We start from the raw sequence: 19,450 nt of genomic DNA on the forward strand, positions 1-19,450 counted from the left end.
CTTCTTTTATATGTTATACCACCATTTTTCTGATCACATTGTCTAGGTGTCACATTTCTCTCAAAGTGCAACAATTTTTTATTTGATTGATGTCTAGTTTAGTGGTTTGATATGTCCTTACTGTCGGCGTCTTTTCATTAGACAGTTTACAGTGACAAAAAGGGCAAAAACTTCGTGAAAGTGCAAACTGTCGTCTAGAGGAAGATGTTGTTTATCAAGAAAAGGTTTTAAAGATAAAAAATTGGTCGAAGGTTGGGAATTCAATAGGAGGAGCTTTATGACAAAACGCATTTCGAGTCAAATATGTAATTAAGATAATGAACAATAAACTGAAAAAAACATGATAATGTACATCAAGAACCCCGTCCAACTTTCAAATATCCCGTTGGAATAATGAAAATGTTTATTATAAAAAAAATTGTCATTAAAAAAAAGTCCTACAGGAACAAACTTGTCCGAAGAGTGCAATTTTCACATGTGATGAAAAAAGACTTACTGTTTCGATATTAAAACACGAAAAACAATAATTGGTCATTTTTCAGGTTAAAAATTTCAAGAGATAACTATTCACATCATTAATAAAAAAAATCATGGAAATCTTAAAAAAAACGTATTCCGAGAATAAATCCAAATTTTCGAAACCTATACATAATGCAAAAAAATGTATGGACTGCGCATCCACATGTAATAATTGACGTGCGAGATAGTGCTGGATGAGGTGGATGACTCGGGATGCAAACGAATAACCGGAAACGAACTGCCTGTGACTGGAGATTTCGACCCATTGGAGGAGTTTGTTCCGAATTTTTGTACTGATCTTTTGTTAGACTCCGCCGGAGGGTTCAATTTTTACAAATCCGTTTCAATCATTAGGATGAACTGACTCACTGAATCAGGTTTAGTGAGCGCGACAAAGAATAATAACAAATGTTGTCGCGGGTAATCTCCTATTTTCGATGACATTATGAGGGTCTGTGTGCGAGCTTGTATGGTTTTTTTTCCATCATCAAACATTCATTCCATCGGCCTAGATGAAATTATTATTCGTCATTGTTTTACATCGGTTTCATTTTGATCAATTTTTCTTCGCTTATAAGAATGCATTTATATCCGTCATTTTCCAAATATCTAAACTGCTCGAAGCGGAACTCTCGGAAAACAGGTCCATTAAAAACAGAAACACCTTGTTTTTGCTAGTTTCTTGTTCCGTGACGGGTCCCTAGACAACGTCAACATCGTTTCCTTGGAAAAAAGAAAGAGTTCCAGTTATTCTTCTCTTTTCATATTTTTGTTCCGGGAACATTTTGACTTTTTTTTAAATATCCTGTTCTGAATGTAACACAGTAATGAATTTGTATACTTTTACACATAGAAATCAAAATAATTTCAAATTTTGGTCTAGGATTTTATGAGCTGAAATGTTATGTATCAAAGTTCACATGAATTTAAAAACTCAAAGCTTTATCTGGTCTGAAAAGCTTTGTCCGGATTTACATAAAACATATATCTATCGAAAACTAGGATTATCATTTAAAATTTGTTCATCTTAATATAAACACTCTGTAGTGAAACTCAACTGTTTTTGATACTTCCTGAATTCATATAATTACTATTTTTTATTCAGACATCCCTTTCGAATTGAACCAGATTCCCTGTTATAAACGGTTTAAAAAAGATATATGATTTGAAATTTAATAAGAGATATTTCCTGTTTTCAAAATCACAAATTTTTAATCGTCACACTCTCTTTCCTACTAACTTTATTGAACTGGCAGTTGCCACCTATTATATTTTCCGGTTCGGCTTTCAATTCGATTCAGTATTAACCCCACTTCACAACTCAGCCGAACGTTCCAAATCGGATTTGAAAGGGAACACATATTAATAATTCTTCCTTTCCCATTGCATTTCTGACTTCCAACAACTGTTCTAATATTTTTTGTTGTGCCATAACATCCCATCGACTCAAACAAAGATTTTCTAATTGAAAGTCGTATAGATGTGAAATTTCCGAAAGTTCTGAACTAGTGAATATGTACAATCATCATATTCAGGTCATTCCTGATCATTACTATCGTTATTATATGCCATATCGAGGGTAATTTTTCTTTAGTTTTCATTATATTTCATGAAAAGAACAAATAATACGTTTTAGACACCACTTCATGGCGGGTGCAAGAGTAGGTGATGAAACCGAACCACCAGCCCACAAGAAAAGTATTATCTCATGGACAAGTGAGTCAGAAGAAGGTCTTCATTTCAATAAAACCTCTTTTCCAGGTACCCCCACACAACATAAGGTGAAGTACTACATAACATGTAGTTTCCTCATTTTTCTGATACTCATAGTCCTCTTCATTTATGTCTGTTCTTTGGCCAACATGTCTACCGCATTTGGATTACTTGGGAGTAGAGGATTAGGTTGGTGAAACAATTTTTTCTGTGTTTTCTCAATTACTAGTTCACACTGTTGAATGAACAAAAATAGCGGGAGAGGGTTGCGATGATTATTGAAAATTGTTCAATTATCGCGACTTCATACTTTGAAAATGTTCAGTTCAAAAGTTTGGAACGTTTTCACTTTTCAGGAAAGGCCATACAGGAATCACCACTGATCAATGATCCAATATCTGCAGTTATTGTGGGAATGCTGGCTACTGTGGTTCTACAGTCAGCTACTACGACTACTAATATCTTAGTGACAATGGTTGCTGCTAATAGTAGGAGAAACGTTAAGAAATTCGGTATTATAGTTATTCATTCAGTGATCACTGTACATGATGCTATTCCCGTTATGATTGGAAGTGAGCTCGGATCTTCTCTGGTCAATGCAATGGTGTCATTGGCTTATTCCGGTAAACCTGAACAATTCAGAAGAGCTTTCTCGGCTGCAATACTTGGAGACGTTTTCAATATATGTGGTCTTTTTGTTATATTTCCAATGGAAATGATTACTGGATTGATTGAAAAAATATCCTGGTGGATTGTAGACCCATTGATATCTGAACAGGGACTCAGTTTCAAAACATTGGATTTATTGACGGATCCTATTAATCAAATAATCTTACAGGTGAGTTGCTATCAGAAAGAATTTAATATAATTATATTATTTTGGGTGAACGAGGCGGAGTTACTGAATGCAACAATTCGTCCAGAGATGTTTGCTCCAAACCATTCTTTTGTTCAGAGATGCAGTTTCAATAATGGAACTCGTATTTACAACTGTAAGTTATGAAAAAACGTGCGTAGATTATTATTACACAATTAAAAAACCAAAAAAGTTTCGGTGCCTCATGCTGGAATCGAACCAGCGACCTTCTGTTTACTAGACAGACGCTCTGCCACTGAGCCAATGAGGCGCATGACATAGCCTGTAGTCTCTGCGTATACATAGGCAGCAGCCGCCAATGCCGTAAACTTGAAAGAGACCGGAGAGACAACAGAGAAAGAGTGAGAAAAACTTCAGGCCCATACAATCATCTATTTGCGAACACTTCTCTCTCGGACAAGAATATTGGATGGATTGTCTTGTTCATTTCAATTTTCTGTTTGGTTATGTGCCTTGTAGGAATAGTTTATCTGATACAGGTAAATATTGCATTAACGAAAAATCCATACAAGTAAGTATTTTTTATTCAGAAGTTGCTGGACGGTCATGCTGCGAACTATGTGAGAAACCTACTTTCCAAGCAGTGTCCCGGAATGTGGAAACCGTGTACAGGCTACCTTGTGATGCTTGTGGGACTTGTCGTGACTATTCTGGTAGAACATCAACACCCCTATTTCAAGAAAAGGTACAATCATTCTCCTTTCTCAGATTCAATCAAACAGCATATTCTCGTCTTCTCTGACACCTTTGGTCGGAAGCGGTGTTGTGACATTAGAACAAATGTATCCATTGGTTCTGGGAAGTAATATTGGAACTACATTCAGTGGAGTACTTGCTGCTTTCTCAACAGATCCTTCACGATTTGAAAAGTACAAACATAAATAATGAACTCGTTGAACCCAATATTTTTCAGAGCGTTGCATATGGCTATGTGCCAAGTCATTTATAACATCATCGGAACCTGTTTGTTCTACATTGTGCCATGCACCAGAAAATTTCCTGTCTATCTTTCTATAAAACTGGGAGATATTACAGATAAAGTGAGTTCCTGTTATTTGTAGAGCCCCGTTTAACATAATATTTTCAGTATCGCTGGTTCATAGTGGTATTCATCATTACATTTTTCCTCATCATTCCATTTACTATTATTGGGTTAACTCTACTACCAGACAACGTGATTGTTATTGTGTTCATCATTCTGCTAGTCATAGCAATAATTTGTTGCTTTATCTGTGTACTACAGGTACCCATATATCTTTTTTCTGTTCCGGTAGTAATAATTAATTTTCAGAATAGTTGCATAGAATTCCTTCCAAAATTCTTACATAACTGGGACTTCCTTCCAATATGGATGAGATCGCTTAAGTACTACGATCCACTTATGTCAAAGATTTTCAACAGTTTGCCATGGATTGGAGGATTCTTCAGAAACGGAGGAGCGTATAAGAAACGTACAGAAAATAAAGAAATAACAGAAGAAGATATTGAGAAAAAGGTTCAAAAACTGGTTCAACTTAGCGGGCAAACTCAAGTTTAGTATTTGCTGTTTATAATTCTTGCATTTAAAGCAACATATCGGATAAGCGTTCTGGTGTCAAAGATATATCTATAATTCTATCCCTTCTTCAAAAGTTCAACATCATCAATTTCCTAAAAAAAGAACTTCCTTCATTTGCATATCTTTCCCTTTTTTAAGCTCCTGAGCCTTTAGTCTCAACGATTAGTAGTGCTTTGATGTTTACATGTTTGTTGGTTTTAACAGGTTTATTGAATGGTATTGTTGTTTTGATCGAAATAAAGAGCATTTGGTTTCAAACAGATAAAAAATGGTTTTCTTCAAACTTCGGTGACAGGTGGGTTTTCAAATTCCACATCCGGGTCCACACGGGAAGAAACACCTGGAATACATCAAAAATTGTTTCAAAAAATGTATACACGAGTCGAAACTCACAGAGCAAGAAAGCGGAGCAGAGAAGGATTCCAGTGCTGACTGCAGCCATCCAGAAAGACCAGGATAATGTGTTCATGTCACTTCCCTGAAACATTATATTTTTGAGTGAAAATTATTTAAAATACTCAAACTCACGTAGTCATAGTGGTAAACATCGTGAAATTGCAACTGTTGAAGAGTGAAAGTCTTTCCTTCACGATTTGCATTCCAGTAGATGAGACAACCGGATCCGGAGAAAGCACCGGTAATGAAGATGAGCAGAGTAGTCGAAGGTTTGCAACGTTGGCAACAGAACGGACCGAATAGGAGTACTGTAGCAGCAACCATACATGATATGGCAAGGAATAGTGCTACGAACACTTCATAAGCTGGAAAAAACTAATTGTTTTTAATCTCGTCCACTTCCAAATTACTACTTTGTGTTGGTAGATGCCGATACATTGAGCGTTCAGAGTACATATCATATCCATCCATGAAGTTACGCAGCTGTTTGAACATACTGGACAACCGGAAATTGCAGCTTCCATAATGTCGGGTGGTGATGCATTGACGAAGGACACCGCGGTGCATTTGAAGATTGTCTGAAATAAATGAGATTTCCGAAAAGCAGTGCATTCAAATCTTGATGGCGCATCTTTTTTCAAAAGAGCATACCCATTTGGTTGCGGGGCTGATGGATAGACCAGTAGTCGGAGACGAATGCAATAACCAACATTCCCGTTCCGACCAGAAGAAGTATCCACGATACGACCTGTAACATATGTTATCTGGAAATAGGCGGACCCCTGACAAACCTGAAGGCCGGTGAATTGCATAGCCATGTTGAGATTGCAGTACTCTCGGCTTGAAGTTTGCAATTATTATGACTCCATTGCGAGAATAACAACCTAAGCACTCAGAGATATGAATTAGATTTAATTAGAAGGAGTGCAAAAACTGGGAGCAGAAGATTTCTTTGCTTCTTTAGAAAACGGATGAACAAGGTATCGTAATTAGACCAAGAAAGGCGGAGAGGACAAGAGGCGGGAAGAAGAAAAAGGGGAGGAGGAGCAAAGAGAGTACGAGCAGTTAACTAACAGCGATTCATAAATATGCATAGCAGTAGAGCAAGGGGCAGTGTTGTGGTCACTCGAAGATTTTGTTAGATTGACTTTTTGAGCAGAATTGCTTCGAGTACTAAGGGAATTGAAATGGAAATTGGAAATGAAACAATTATCCGTATGAGATGGAGAAAATAGATTAATGAAAATGGGAGGATGTATCCGACATATTCTTCTTTTCCATCGACCACACCTGGGAATTATATGAGCTCAAAGAGTTTGGAATATGAAATGAAATGAAAAACTCCGACATAGTGCCAAACAACATTTTCACTTCTGTTTTTTCTTTCTTTTTTCCGCCTCAAAATGTAAAGTGTCGTGTCTTTCTCCGTCTCTATTGGAATGATTCAGTTAGTATGCAAAGTTGGAGGAAAAAAGGAATATGTTGAGAATTTGAGATGAGTATGCTCAGAACCACTCTTCAAATTTTCTGACAGATTATATTCAGAGTTCAAGTTTTTAAACTATTCGAACATCAAAAAGCACAACAGTTTGTTGAACGTAAACTCATTGTAATCTTCGTCACAAGGAAACGGGATAGTTCAAAACATATGGAAACAATCTTATCCGTCACTAAATCTCAATGACTCCCAACGGGGCCATGTTGCGAATGGAGAGAAACTGGGTGGAAAAAAACCGAGACGGAGAAATACACATGGTGCATACATTGACAGATTCGTATTCAGAACAAAAGACTTTGGCTTTCTGAGACTGGAAAAAGAACTGACAAATGAAAATGACGACGAAGACGACTTCAACAAAAACACCTTCTCGACTCGAGATTGGAAAACGTTAATTGTAAGTCGCAGATGAAAAATTGTGATTTGAGCTAAGGCAAGCCGAGTTGAAGCAAAAAGCATAGAGTCCCCGAAGTAAAGAAAGATGAAATATGGAGTAGACAGCTCTAGGTGTTGTTCAGTAGTCTTGTGAAATGGCGTTAGAACGTTATACGATAAAATTTATGTTCGTCAAAAAGCTTCAGCCGGTGAAGAAGCGGTATATATTGAATAAATGACAGACTTGGTTTTTTGACATCTGCAGATGGTTTCTGTTGACGAAAAAACAAAAGTCGTTTTGAAACGGAACTGCCGTTTTTAAAATTGCCGTGAATCAAAGAGACGGATGTGCCGTTTCCTGTTCAAAATGAAAAAGGGACTCGTGGAGCGATTGCAAAAAAGAAAAGGAGCGCAGGAAATTTCAATAAACAAAAAAACTGGGGTCGTTTGAAGTTCAAACATTTTTATTAGTTTCTCAGAGCATGTTGAGCAAAAACTTTTTCAGCACTATTGAAATTGTTATAGCATAAGGTTCCTCCTGATGTCAAGGTGACACCAAGAACCTTGGAGTAAGCTTTGCTTGGATAAACATAGATACTGAAGCCTTATAAAAGCTAACTACTAACCATTCATAACACATGTGTAAATTAGGGCAAGAAGAAGTAGTATTGTGATAGACGGAAGAAGCTGAAAAGAAAGGAAAAAGGGAATGAGTGTCCGTCTAACGCGGCGGATGAATATGCACATAGACCGCATCTCATCCGGTCAATCTGCTCACTTTTCATCTAAAATCTCGTGCTTCGTGTCGAAGAATACACTAATTAACAGTTGTTATACAAACACACATATCTATAGGATCAAATTTGAGTAGTGCCCACTCTTATTCTCATTCTCGTGAAAAACGATTCTGTCGTCCTGAAAAAAACGCATTCTCTGTTTATTCGTAGATGAGAATACCTATTGCTGTTTTGGAGGAATGGAAATGACGCGAGGGGAAATAAGCAAGCGAAACGACCTCACGCGTCGTTTTTCATTCAAACTACAACTTGGTTTTTATTTCGTACCGAGGCAAAAACTTCAGAACAAATGGATGCATATGGCGTTGAATTATCTTATAAAGCAAACAATAAACTTGAATATGGATTTATTTCAAAATAAGAGAATTCTGTCTAATATTATCATTTTACAGAATTTACATCATACTTATTTAGCACTAAAAGTAAAATAAGATCAAAGTTAAGTTTTGGCCACTAGTAAAAAGTGAATTAAAAATTGGAATCTGAGCAACACTGACAAAATGTACACAAAACATACGGTATCAAACAGACAAAAATATGATATCAAACAGACAAAAATACTGCGAAAATTAGTTGAATTCCGTTAGAGTTCAGTCGGTTGAGGGAGAAGACTTCTTTGAGCTTGTCAAAGATTTCAGCAGCGTCCGCAGAGATGGTTTGGAGTGGCCACGTTTCACTGGTGCTGAGCATCTGGAATGACTAGTTTTAGAAAAAATCATGGTTAACAGAGAGTTAGTTTTCTTCTTGTCCGGCAAGCCGTCGGTATGCGGAGCACTTTTTCAAAACAGTTTTTAAAAAATTGTGAAATGGGCAGTTCCAGTGTATTCCAGGGGACGGGGCGCTATAGGAAATGAAGATCGAAATTTCGCATCCAAAAAACTCTATAAGCTCGAAAACTAAAGGAAAACTCACTGTGCAATCACGGCGAAATCGTCAATCAGTTCTTCGTCGAAATCTACGTGGTCACTCTGAAATTAGTTGTTTCATGTTATGTTCAGACATTGAAAAACTTACTCCAAGCGGATCTCTTGCAATCCCTTCCACAATTGTACCAATAACACTAGGTGACACTGTTGCCAAGCTTGTCGAGAGGAAGTTGTGCAGTGACACGTAGTATATCTCAATCCATGTTTTATCGAAGTACTTGCGAAACGGTTCCGTGTCCTTGGCATGATGATTGTAAGGGAATGCTGGAAGTAAGTTTCATTTTGTTGTCTTAATAAATGGTATTATGAATAATAATTGCAGCCTCCAAGCGGTCACTATTCGTAAAGTTGGGCGCGGTCACATTCCTAACTACTTATTTTCAGAAACTACTTACCGAACCAATCCGTCCACTGTGGGTTGTTCAGTGTTAACGAAGACATTTTCCTGAAGAATTCGTTGCATTTGGTGATGTTCTTCTTCTGGACACATCTGACAAGAAACAATCGGTATGCACTCGCTTCATAACCTTGTGCCTGTTTGATTCCTTCCTGAAATTCAGATTCATTGCGATATTCAAACCGTTTTGACTGACTAACCGCGTCAAGACTATGGAAAACTCGAGCATTCCACGACTCCCACATTGCACATAACGTGTCGACATCGTGTTTATCAATAGCTTCTGTCATTTCGTCGATACAACGGTCGACCTGGAAAATAGTTTACAGTTATCAGAACATACACAAGATTTACCTGATAATTGGCATCTTTCGCAGAGGAGCATTCTTGATCGAACGCTTTCAGACTTGTCACCATCGACCTTGCCGCCAAGTAGTTTTTGACGATTTCTTCGGTGGAATTTGGCACATGGCTCATTTGGCTTTACCTGAAATAACTTTTATACTGTTTGATAATTGTAAACAAGCAAAAATATTGTATTGTAAAGATAAAGTGGCGCAAAATTATTTTGCGAGGGTGTTTCACAAGACGGCCAATCAATTAGTTTATACTTCGTCTGCAGCCCAAAAACGCGCTCTAATGCTACACACTCTCAAGTAAACATATGAAAGAGAGTGCGATGATCGATTTAACCAGCGTGCCGTAACACCGTTGAATGAAAAGGTTGCATCTGTCACCGTTCTCGGCAAAATTTCACTGTTTGTGAGAAAATACAAGAATTCGACGGAAAATGTATATGAAAAGTTGGTCTCCACTTACTTGAATAAGTTAAAAAGTATAAAAACAGCAGAAATGTTATGGAAAGACTAGAAGAATCATTTATGAACACGTAAACAGTAACGGAATTAATTCCGGAGTGGTCGGATTGGGAACATGGCCTCCTGGCCTAGAATTTCCCGTCTTCACGGCCTCCGACGCATGTGCGCGCGCGGACACCCTCCGTGTGTTTTCCGCAAATGATCGTCGAGTATTAAAGGATGAGTAGATGAACCAGGAGAAAAATTGAAAACTATTGTGAAAGGAAGGTTTGAAATTTACTGAAAAATCTTAATACGTCTTGTTCTTTATAAGATGTTTTCAACTTGACCAAAGCGCAAATCGGGAAATCAACTTAATAAGTTTTGAAGATTATGATGAGTGACAAATAAGTTCAAAAGTGATACTTCTAAGAAATTGCCGGGCAAACCTTGTAAGTTTTGTTATTAGTCTCGGCATGTGACTTTTGTTGTTTTTTGCTGGAACATAGTGATGTATTGCATGTATTTTTATTGTATTCTAAAAAACCATTGACTCTTGATAAATTTGACAACACATTAAATATTTTAGCGATCCTTCTACCTACCTCATGGCTGTATTATTGCACTGTTTTATGACGGTGTAGAGTCAATGAAAATCTTACTGTATTTTTATGCTTTTTCAAAACTATATATACTTAGCACTGACTCGAAAAACTGTATCTATTGGGATGTTTCTCTTTCCATGTCTTTCATTTTTGTTTCAAAGAACTATCGTAGTCCGACTTTTGGTACAGCCATGGCATCTCAAATAGAATATCAAGTTTTTTGTGAGATCAAATTTCAGACAGCTGTCTAGATGTCCACACGTATTCCAACCCTTTGTGACTGGGTACTTATCGTTTCATTTGTTCACGAAAACCCCGAAATTTCACACCAAAAACAGATAAACAAACATCATTTTCCTATAGCTAAACCCCTTGAATCGGCGAACTATCGGTGAACTGATCACATAGTGTGAAGTAAGAAAAAAAAGAGAAGTAACCGAGAGAAAGCAAGCTCATCAGTCTCCCAGAGTTCTAATACCTTTCTTCTTCCGTTTCATTTTTTCTTTAGCTGTCACTATTGTGTCTTCTTCAGTTGAAACCCTTCGTTTCTCTCCAAACTCTCAAGTTTCTTTCGAGGTTTCTCTCTTATTTGTGTTGTTTTTCTGATGAGAAAAAAGAAACAAAGTTCATCAACTTTTCTGTGGCACTTGATGAATGTGTTGTTTCGGAGGTGAGGTGCGAAAGCCGGAACGGAAAAGAAAGTGACAGAAACTAGTTGACTGATTACCTCTACCCTCCTTCGTCTTTTCTTTTTCAATTTTTTGTTATTGCAAGCTTCAGTGTCCCACGTCAAGATGTGGCTGCTCTTCGTGTTTCTCTTAGGAACCGTATCCATAATATCTGCAGCCGAAACAAAGAAACGTGAGTTACAGTATATAGCTTTAAAGTAAAGAAACAATGTTTTCAGCAATATGTGAGGTGATTGAGGTGGATCCAGAAAACAATAGTGACATGTTGCTTCCTCTTGCTATTATTACCGACATGGATAGTAAATCTAAACTAGTTGATAACTGGTACAGCACCATCCGCTACGGAGCACTTGCATTTTCACAGGTATTTTCTTATTACTTAATCCGCAATCCTTTCGATTTTCCAGAACAGAACTTCATCGTTCATTCACTGGTTGGGTGGAATCAACATCACCTCTAACTTCAACTTTAATCAAAAATCAATGGAGATGAGTGACCTGAAGATCTTCCGTAATAGACTTCTTTCGGTTGATGACAAGCTTGGTGTCGTTTACTGGCTGAGAAATGGAACTGCAATTCCTTGGGTTATCGCATCTACTGGAAATGGTTCATCAAGCACACGTGGGTCCAATAAAAATATACTGACATTGAGTTGGTATCAAAATGTTGTTTTCAGCGTTTAAAGGAGAATGGATGACTATCAGAAACGGAGATCTTTATCTTGGAAGCAGTGGACATGAGGTTGTAACAGCTAAGGGAGAATACATTAGTGATGATGAGATGTATATCAGAGTGAGTGTCAATTTTTACTTCGCCTGTAAGGTATTCAATGGTTACAGGTCATTTCTGGAAATGGAGCTATGGTGACTGAAGACTGGACATCTAGATTCGTAAAACTTCGTAGAGCTGTAGGAATTCACTTCCCTGGTTTTATGATCCACGAAGCTGTTCACTGGTCAGATATTCATAAGAAATGGTTCTTCCTTCCGAGATACGCTTCTAAACTTCCGTTTGATGCGGCTAATTTCCATGAAACTGGTAATGTTTTATACTTTCTTACAGCTTTAACTATTTAAATTATAGGTGCCAACATGCTTCTCAGTACTTCCGATTGCTTCTGCGACACAAAAGTAGTTTACATCGGAAAGAACGAAATTCACAGAGGTTTCAGTGCTTTCCAATTTATCCCAGGAACTAACGATGAGATCATTGTTGCTTTGAAGACTTCAGAAGTACCAGCCGATCCAACAAAACCGTTTGAAAACAAGATTTTCTCCACTTGGATCACTATTTTCAAAATTGATGGAACCGTCATCCTGGAGGATTTGGCTCTTGAAGATGGAATTAAGTATGAAGGAATCGAATTTGCTAATGTTTTCCAATGTTTGTAAATAGATTCAGTATGGCAGAAAAATTTATTGTTCGTATATATTTTATCTTTGAAAAATAAAATATTTCGCTTTAATCACCGAGATTCTTTGATATGTCAGTTTTCTAGACAGACTTTTTTGATGGTGACTACTGATCGGTTTTTGTAACGGATTACAAGGTACGACATGACTATGAGTATCAAGATTAAAACAATAGAAATACCAAATAAGATCCATGAAATAGGTGTCATAGCCCATTCATTCGGAGATTGTGTTGATGGTTCTTCGTAGCATTCACTTTTAGGGTCAGCAGTGATGAATTCTCCGCAACACGATGTGAAGAGGTCAGCTGGACAGAGAGGTTGTTTTGGTGGGCAGTTTCTTACAAGTCCAGTCACATCTCGTAACGTTATTTCTCTCGGGTTTCCACGATAAAATATCTGAAATTATAGTTTTTGTAATCAGAAAAGCACGGGTGGCTTTCAGTTACTTTGACAAATGGCACATTGTCCACGAGCATTGTTTCGATAACAATAGCAGACAAGAACTCTGGTGGAAGTTCTTTACCCAACACATCTTCACGGATTCCGAGAGCTTCCAAAAGTGGCAAAATTAACAAATCATGCTGAAAATGTACAGCAATTACTTCGAAAGTTCATGAATAAACTCACAGAACTGAAGATTTGAAGTTTCTTCTGATCGCAACTAATTCTATTGACACTTTTCTTTTCATGGCAACGAATTTTTTCTTGAATATCATTGAAAATTTTATCAAGAAGAAGTCCTGCTTTAATTCGGATTCCTTTTGAACTTTTATATTCTCCAACAGATGCCATGACAGATAGTGCCTGAATATATTTACTATCATAAATGTTCCTGAAAACAGTTTCTTACACTGTAGAACACATGCAACGATTCCTTGTATGCCTCCTCATTGAACCATGCTGGAACTGCGAGACCTGCTTCCTTTTCTAAAATCAGCGCGGGAAGATTTTCTTCCGACCTTTCTTGAAGAGTCACCGATTTGGATGTCGCTTTTCGCAGAGCTTTGTCGCTGACGAACCACTAAAATTAAAAGTGATTGGTTTAGGTGATTACAGAATGTTCCCATACCGGGTTCTTACGAGCTTTATCTCTCTCTTCTTCGGTCAAGTTGAAAAACAGTGCCCACTCATCAATTTGAAAAGAGCAGTCAAGCTTTGGAACTAGTAGCTGAAAATTCGGATGGTTTCCTATGAAGTTTCTCTCGGGATTCTCACAAAATCATCAGGCCTCGGCATTGTTTGCACCGGTGGTGTTGCATTCGGGAACATTGTGCTGCCGACTGTCTGAATTGTCATCAAACATCTCTCGACAGGACTACTCCGGAACAATAACTGAAAGTATATTTTGTGTTATGTTTCATTCTTGTCATAGTCTCCTCACTTGCGTTGGCAACATTCTAGAATCGACAAACGAGTTCACATAGCGATCTTTGAGTACTTTTCCTATCAGTTTTGCTTGCTCGATTCCTTCCTGAAAACAGACGAGAGATATTGTGTTTTTCTGCTAACATTTGATCCAAGTGATTAATTTTGTTAAGATAACATACGTCCGTCAGTTGGCCCAAACCACGATAAAAATAGGATTTTGCTTCTTCCGAAGTTACATTGAGAACTGGTGCTCTGGCACCGTGACGGAAGATCTGCAAAGACAAATGTGAAAAAAGATGAGTGAGATAATTTTGTTTCAGATTAGTCAATTTTCTTGAAGTATAAAATATTTTATTGAAGAAACGATAGTTCCCACAGATTGGGTTCACGGTTTAGAGTATTTGACTTACTACGTGAACAGAAATAAGTTGAGCTTGGATAGCTGCAATAATCACAAGTATGAACACGTAGAATAATACCCTCATCCTGCAAAAAATGAATTGAATTGGAAAAGAAACGCGACTTTTATCGTGATTGTTGTAGCGGATTATACTATAATTTATGCCAAAAGATGATTGAAATAAAAATATAGGCGGCAAAGAACGGAGACAATAAAACACCAGAATGATAAGTTATTGATAACAATGTTCAATTGTGAACACATGAATCAGTGACAAAACACAAAGAAGAGGGGAAAATGACAGAATCTTGATGAAAAAAGTGCGTGCATCGAAATGAATGAGCAGGTACTTCCTCGGAATTTATCGATGAAAACTTTTAGATGATGGTGTTGTAATTTGCAGAGGTGCCCTCTCTTGCCCACCGCTCAACGATTTATGGCTTGTCGTACATGCGAGACGGTGGTGGCCCCCCATCGACTGCCGAGAGATAGAGATCCCGACTGAGGATATTTCGGCTTCTGTCGAGAAGGACACGACAATGACGCGACCAGCAATGAAGGCAATGATGGGTGAACTAGAGCAATTAAACAAGAAATGAGATTGCTCACTTGCTTTTTTAACCCATCAAGTGTCTTTAATGTGCTCCGTTTTCTCTGTATTTTTGACACAGAGGCAATTTTTAAAGAATATAAATCAACAGATTACGACAGAACATATGTACGCAGGAGAAAACAAAACGTTATGATCTAATCTTATCAAGTGGTTGGTAGTTGTCGTTCACCCATCAAAAGAAAAGATGAACAAACAAGGAAGTTCATTCAAAACCGTTTGTCATTTTAACATGTGATATCTTCCGTCTTTAACACCTGTTACAAGATCATATTGAAAATTATTCTGTAATGAAAATTGAAACAAATGCGTATTGCAATGACATTGGAGTTGGTCCGAAAGAAGTATTATAGGTAACTAGTAAACGTTTCTTATAAAATAAAATATTCGACGAAGTCATTCATTCGTGAAATCGTAGTTTTATTGAAAACGCTAAATATTTCTAGTGAGTCTGTCAGACTTCCTTGAGTTAGAAAACCGCACAAAGTGAGTTTGTAGGAAATAAATGAAACTAATAAATTGATAATGTACACCCATGATTTCTTTCTATTGAATAACCAGAATTCTAATTTTTAGTTTTTTTCTTATTTTAGTCCCACAGTAATAGCCTGTCCATCTGTAAGGAACAAGTTCAAAAAGTATTCGATTACTTATTCGATTACAACACACAAATCCGATAGATGTGTGAACCGATTACCACACACAAAGATGTGGTTATGATGTGTGGTCAAAACGTTTTTCAACAGGAAGTATTTAATTTGAGATCGCATTAAAATAAAACTATACAAAAACTTGTGAAAATTCGTTCCCATTTTCAAAAGTTTTCAAAAAAAATCAAGTAGTCAAAAATGAACAAAAAACATAACGGAATTTATAAATATGATTAAATGAGCTAATTATATATGCAGCTGCACCATGAAGTGAAGAACCACTTGAAAATCGAAGCAGATGGGAAGAAGTGCTTCGTGTGAAAATATACTCCCTGAAATGAACAGTTGAGAATTGAAAATTGGAAGTTAGAGCAATTTATGATCTACTAAATCATTAAAAATGAAAAAAAAAACGTTTTTCTTCCTGTAATCAAGAAAGACATAAATACACAAAAATTTCAACAACCCGTTATCATTGCGACACACCCTCACACACCCTCCGTATTTCAGAATTTTTTCTGATGTTCAAGACAATGTGAGTAAAATGTTTGAAAAAAGTTCCTTAATTTTTCTGGTATGATGGGTAATTTAAATTCTCGTGACTCAATTCTGTAATGGTTTTTATTTTAATTTCAACGGTTTCACGACGCCTTTCCGCTTGGGTCAAATGATTCAGACGTGTTCTTATGTGTTGTTTGGTCTCCAAAAACGAAATGCGACTGTAAACTCAACATCAGATGTTATAGCTGTCAAAATATTTCGAAGTTTGCACTCGTTATCTATACGGAGTGCAAAAACTTTCCGACCTCCTTTTATTTTGAATAGACAAAGGCAAACCAAGAAAATATATTGACCTAGAAAAATATTCATGGTTTTCTTCGCAACAGTGATTATGCAAAACTTTAGTTCAACTCAAGTTCCCCAGTTCTCTTTTCAAATTTTAGTTTTTTCATATGTATTCGATCTACCAATTCGTTCTATACCCAACTTAAAACATCTATCTCACATTTCGCACAGAAACTACGGTTAATCTCCTTCATAGGTGAATCTGTTCGCAGTAATTTTTGAATGAATGGTGTTGATTTTCAATTTCATGCCTCCCTTGTTGCCCAATACTTTCATTCCTCATTTTTGTTTGAAATACTTTAAAAAAAATGCATCTCACACTTTTATTTTATTTTATTCTATTGCTTCTTCTTTTTCATGCATTAGACACCCATTTTAAATCTAACGGATTCATCTACACTGCACTAATTCACTGTTTTCTGAACCTGATGTCCATTTCAAAAAATGTCCTCAGTACAAGAAAACTGTTGAACGTCTTTGTTGCTCTGGTCGGGTAGGCATTTCGATTTATGTAACCCTATCGGCCACTTTTATTGCCACTTTTTGTTCTGCAGCCCCCGTTGGCGTTATCATAAACTTGTAACTATATAAGAATATGAATAATGCTTTTTGGTTGTAGCATGTTGTTAACTTTATGTCTATATTATCTGCCGATGAGCTGCTAGAAGCTTATTCAGAGGTAATAAAAGAAAAATGAGAAAAGGTTAAATAAAAATGATGCAAAACTAATATAAAACAATTGTCTATACAATATTCGCAAGTGGCCGCACTTACTGCAATGAATGTATACTAAATTGCCAACAGTTCATTTACATGCCTTTTTATTTGAATGTCCTCCATTTTTTCAAACAAAAAGTCAAATAGAACGACAATTTTCGATTTCTCAAAATCGTCTACGCCATCTTCCAGCTAACGATTATCTAGATAGGATCAGTAGCCGCCAAAAACTATGGATGCCGATCTAAACATCCTATTTCTACGCAATTCAATTCACCGTAACAAAACGAGGCGTTTTCTTTTTTCTCTTGAAAAAATTTAAGGAAATCTATTTTTTTTTCAGTAAAATGCATTCTATCAAAATTTTTGAAACTATTGAAATTGGTGTTGAACTATATCTATATATATCATTACTTCTGATTTAATTTCATAGATCATAAAGTCACGTTGACTAAATCCTTTTTTATAGAGAAATTTGTTTTCAAATCAACTGATCCTGTTTTTATTCTATTTCGAACTGCTGCCCTTCCCAAAAACCATTAAAACTTGGTCTCTTTCTATTCGTCTTCCTCATTCGTTTTCTGTCTACTCCACAGTTGTTTTTTCTGCATATAACTTTCTCATCACTTACTATTGTTCTAATTTCCAATTTTTTTTCGTTGCTTCTCGGAACTTTTTGAATCTCGGTACTTTCCTACCGAGACGTTCATTACTACGAGAAATCATTTCTTGACCGTATTCAAGTGACGGCCAGTTACCTTGAAACCACTAGAATAGTTAGGCTGAGAACATGTAAAAAGATCGCAAATTGAGGTAATGACATACATGATGGCACATGGGCGGAGGTTAAAAACGAGACCTGGCCGTTTGTCCTTCACTGTAGTTGTACTTTTTACAACTTGATCACGATTTTTTGTCGCTATTCATTAATAGGACAAATTTGAAAATTTGATAAAATGTCTGAAAGTTTGAAGTTTTTAGAAATACTGGATATCACATTCCAAAATTTTTTATTCCATAATCTGAACTTATTGAAGTTTCGTGGTTTAACATCCCCGTAATCTATTGGTGTTGGACCTTTATTCTGTTGATCCAACATCTCTTTTCTTGACGTATGGTGTCCTTTTTGGTCAGATTCAATCATATATTACACCTAAAACGTCGCCTTGCTTTTACAACATTATTTCTATGTTCCTTGAATAAAAATTTTATTTGATAAAAAAGTCAGAATATGAACAAGTTATTTCCAGTCAATTCGAAAATTCTGATTTACTATACAACAAATAAACCAAATCAATTTGAATACTTGATTGATTTTAATATTGACGTCTGTTCTATATTTTCTTTCAATTTTCCTTTTTTCCCTCGTGACGCGTCTTCTCGCAATTCAATCAGATCGAACATTTCGTTTGTTGTTAGAACGTGGCAACGAAAATCAACATTAAAGGTTCCTTTTCTATTTTTCTTTGACATCTATGCGTTCGCTTTTTCCATTTCATTGTTGCCTCAATTCTCGTATTGTTAGGGATGACAAAATGATATCCCATCGAAACGGTAAGTTGATTTCGAATACGTTCTGATGAACATTCTGACCAGAAACTTATACAAAACGTCATTTAGAATGTCTAATGGACATCTTCATACGATGTCTCTCGCCGCTCACATGACATGCGGGCCAATGCTTCTTGAAATCGAATATGGTTGAGAAAGGAGACATTTTACCATCTGGTTTTGCTTATTTCTGCTCATCTCATCCTCTTCTAATTTTGTTGCTCAAAATCCTCGAAATCCCAAAAGTTTGCACACACTTTGTTTGAATTGAGAACTCTGTTTCGCCGGTCAACGATTGCACATATGCTTCCCCATTTTGCCATTTTGCAGAGAAGCTCACCGGAAATTCGAAGTGCAATTTTCTCCATTTCTACTTCCTCTCGTTACTTTTTTAGTGTGTTCGTTTCTTCTTTTTGTGAAAACTCATCAACTTTGTTCCAATTTCCCCATTTATCCTTTCCTAACTTTCGTTTAGCGAGTGCGAAAATAGAGCAGTTTAGCCTTTTTTTCTGAATCTCATTTTGTTTTTTTTTTACGGGAAATTGAAATCAAGCTCCGAAACCTTTTCTTTTTATCCAAAAAAACAACAGAAACTCATTGAGCATTTCTCCTTTTCCCGCCCAAATTCTACGTTCGTGTCTCAAATTGTTTATAATTGTTGGTTTCTTTTCTTCTCTGGAACACACACAATATCTTTAGTAGACGTAACCCCCCAGGCGTAGACACATTGCGATACTTTTTCGTTTT

General features: G+C 36.6%; 5 protein-coding genes across 5 annotated transcripts; 2 read left to right on the forward strand and 3 right to left on the reverse strand.

Annotated features, from left to right (window-relative positions):
- Positions 1–2,165: 2,165 nt before the first annotated feature.
- GCK72_024082 (uncharacterized protein) lies at positions 2,166–4,646 on the forward strand (the record flags this gene model as incomplete). Its single annotated transcript, XM_053735711.1, has 11 exons — positions 2,166–2,235; positions 2,281–2,421; positions 2,589–2,720; positions 2,766–3,070; positions 3,188–3,224; positions 3,467–3,588; positions 3,640–3,762; positions 3,818–3,978; positions 4,023–4,149; positions 4,197–4,352; positions 4,401–4,646. 11 exons carry the CDS (start codon positions 2,166–2,168, stop codon positions 4,644–4,646), a joined length of 1,620 nt encoding a protein of 539 aa, XP_053579277.1.
- Positions 4,647–4,945: 299 nt separating this feature from the next.
- GCK72_024083 (uncharacterized protein) lies at positions 4,946–5,881 on the reverse strand (the record flags this gene model as incomplete). Its single annotated transcript, XM_053735712.1, has 6 exons — positions 4,946–5,007; positions 5,061–5,145; positions 5,196–5,428; positions 5,477–5,641; positions 5,715–5,811; positions 5,855–5,881. The coding sequence occupies 6 exons, from the start codon at positions 5,879–5,881 to the stop codon at positions 4,946–4,948; spliced, it is 669 nt and encodes a 222-aa protein (XP_053579278.1).
- A 2,442-nt stretch (positions 5,882–8,323) lies between these two features.
- On the reverse strand, positions 8,324–9,533 carry GCK72_024084 (uncharacterized protein; the record flags this gene model as incomplete). The annotated part of the gene is made up of 6 exons (XM_003117680.2): positions 8,324–8,423; positions 8,646–8,701; positions 8,748–8,923; positions 9,055–9,208; positions 9,257–9,367; positions 9,411–9,533. 6 exons carry the CDS (start codon positions 9,531–9,533, stop codon positions 8,324–8,326), a joined length of 720 nt encoding a protein of 239 aa, XP_003117728.1.
- Positions 9,534–11,252: 1,719 nt separating this feature from the next.
- On the forward strand, positions 11,253–12,538 carry GCK72_024085 (uncharacterized protein; the record flags this gene model as incomplete). Its single annotated transcript, XM_003118105.2, has 6 exons — positions 11,253–11,319; positions 11,366–11,511; positions 11,555–11,768; positions 11,824–11,939; positions 11,987–12,185; positions 12,231–12,538. 6 exons carry the CDS (start codon positions 11,253–11,255, stop codon positions 12,536–12,538), a joined length of 1,050 nt encoding a protein of 349 aa, XP_003118153.1.
- Positions 12,539–12,633: 95 nt separating this feature from the next.
- GCK72_024086 (uncharacterized protein) lies at positions 12,634–14,414 on the reverse strand (the record flags this gene model as incomplete). The annotated part of the gene is made up of 9 exons (XM_003117806.2): positions 12,634–12,957; positions 13,008–13,142; positions 13,189–13,365; positions 13,412–13,582; positions 13,631–13,729; positions 13,777–13,893; positions 13,943–14,032; positions 14,109–14,201; positions 14,340–14,414. The coding sequence occupies 9 exons, from the start codon at positions 14,412–14,414 to the stop codon at positions 12,634–12,636; spliced, it is 1,281 nt and encodes a 426-aa protein (XP_003117854.2).
- Between the last annotated feature and the right edge of the window lie 5,036 nt (positions 14,415–19,450).

This window comes from Caenorhabditis remanei, chromosome X, assembly GCF_010183535.1.
Source record: "Caenorhabditis remanei strain PX506 chromosome X, whole genome shotgun sequence".
In the NCBI taxonomy this organism is placed as follows: domain Eukaryota; kingdom Metazoa; phylum Nematoda; class Chromadorea; order Rhabditida; family Rhabditidae; genus Caenorhabditis; species Caenorhabditis remanei.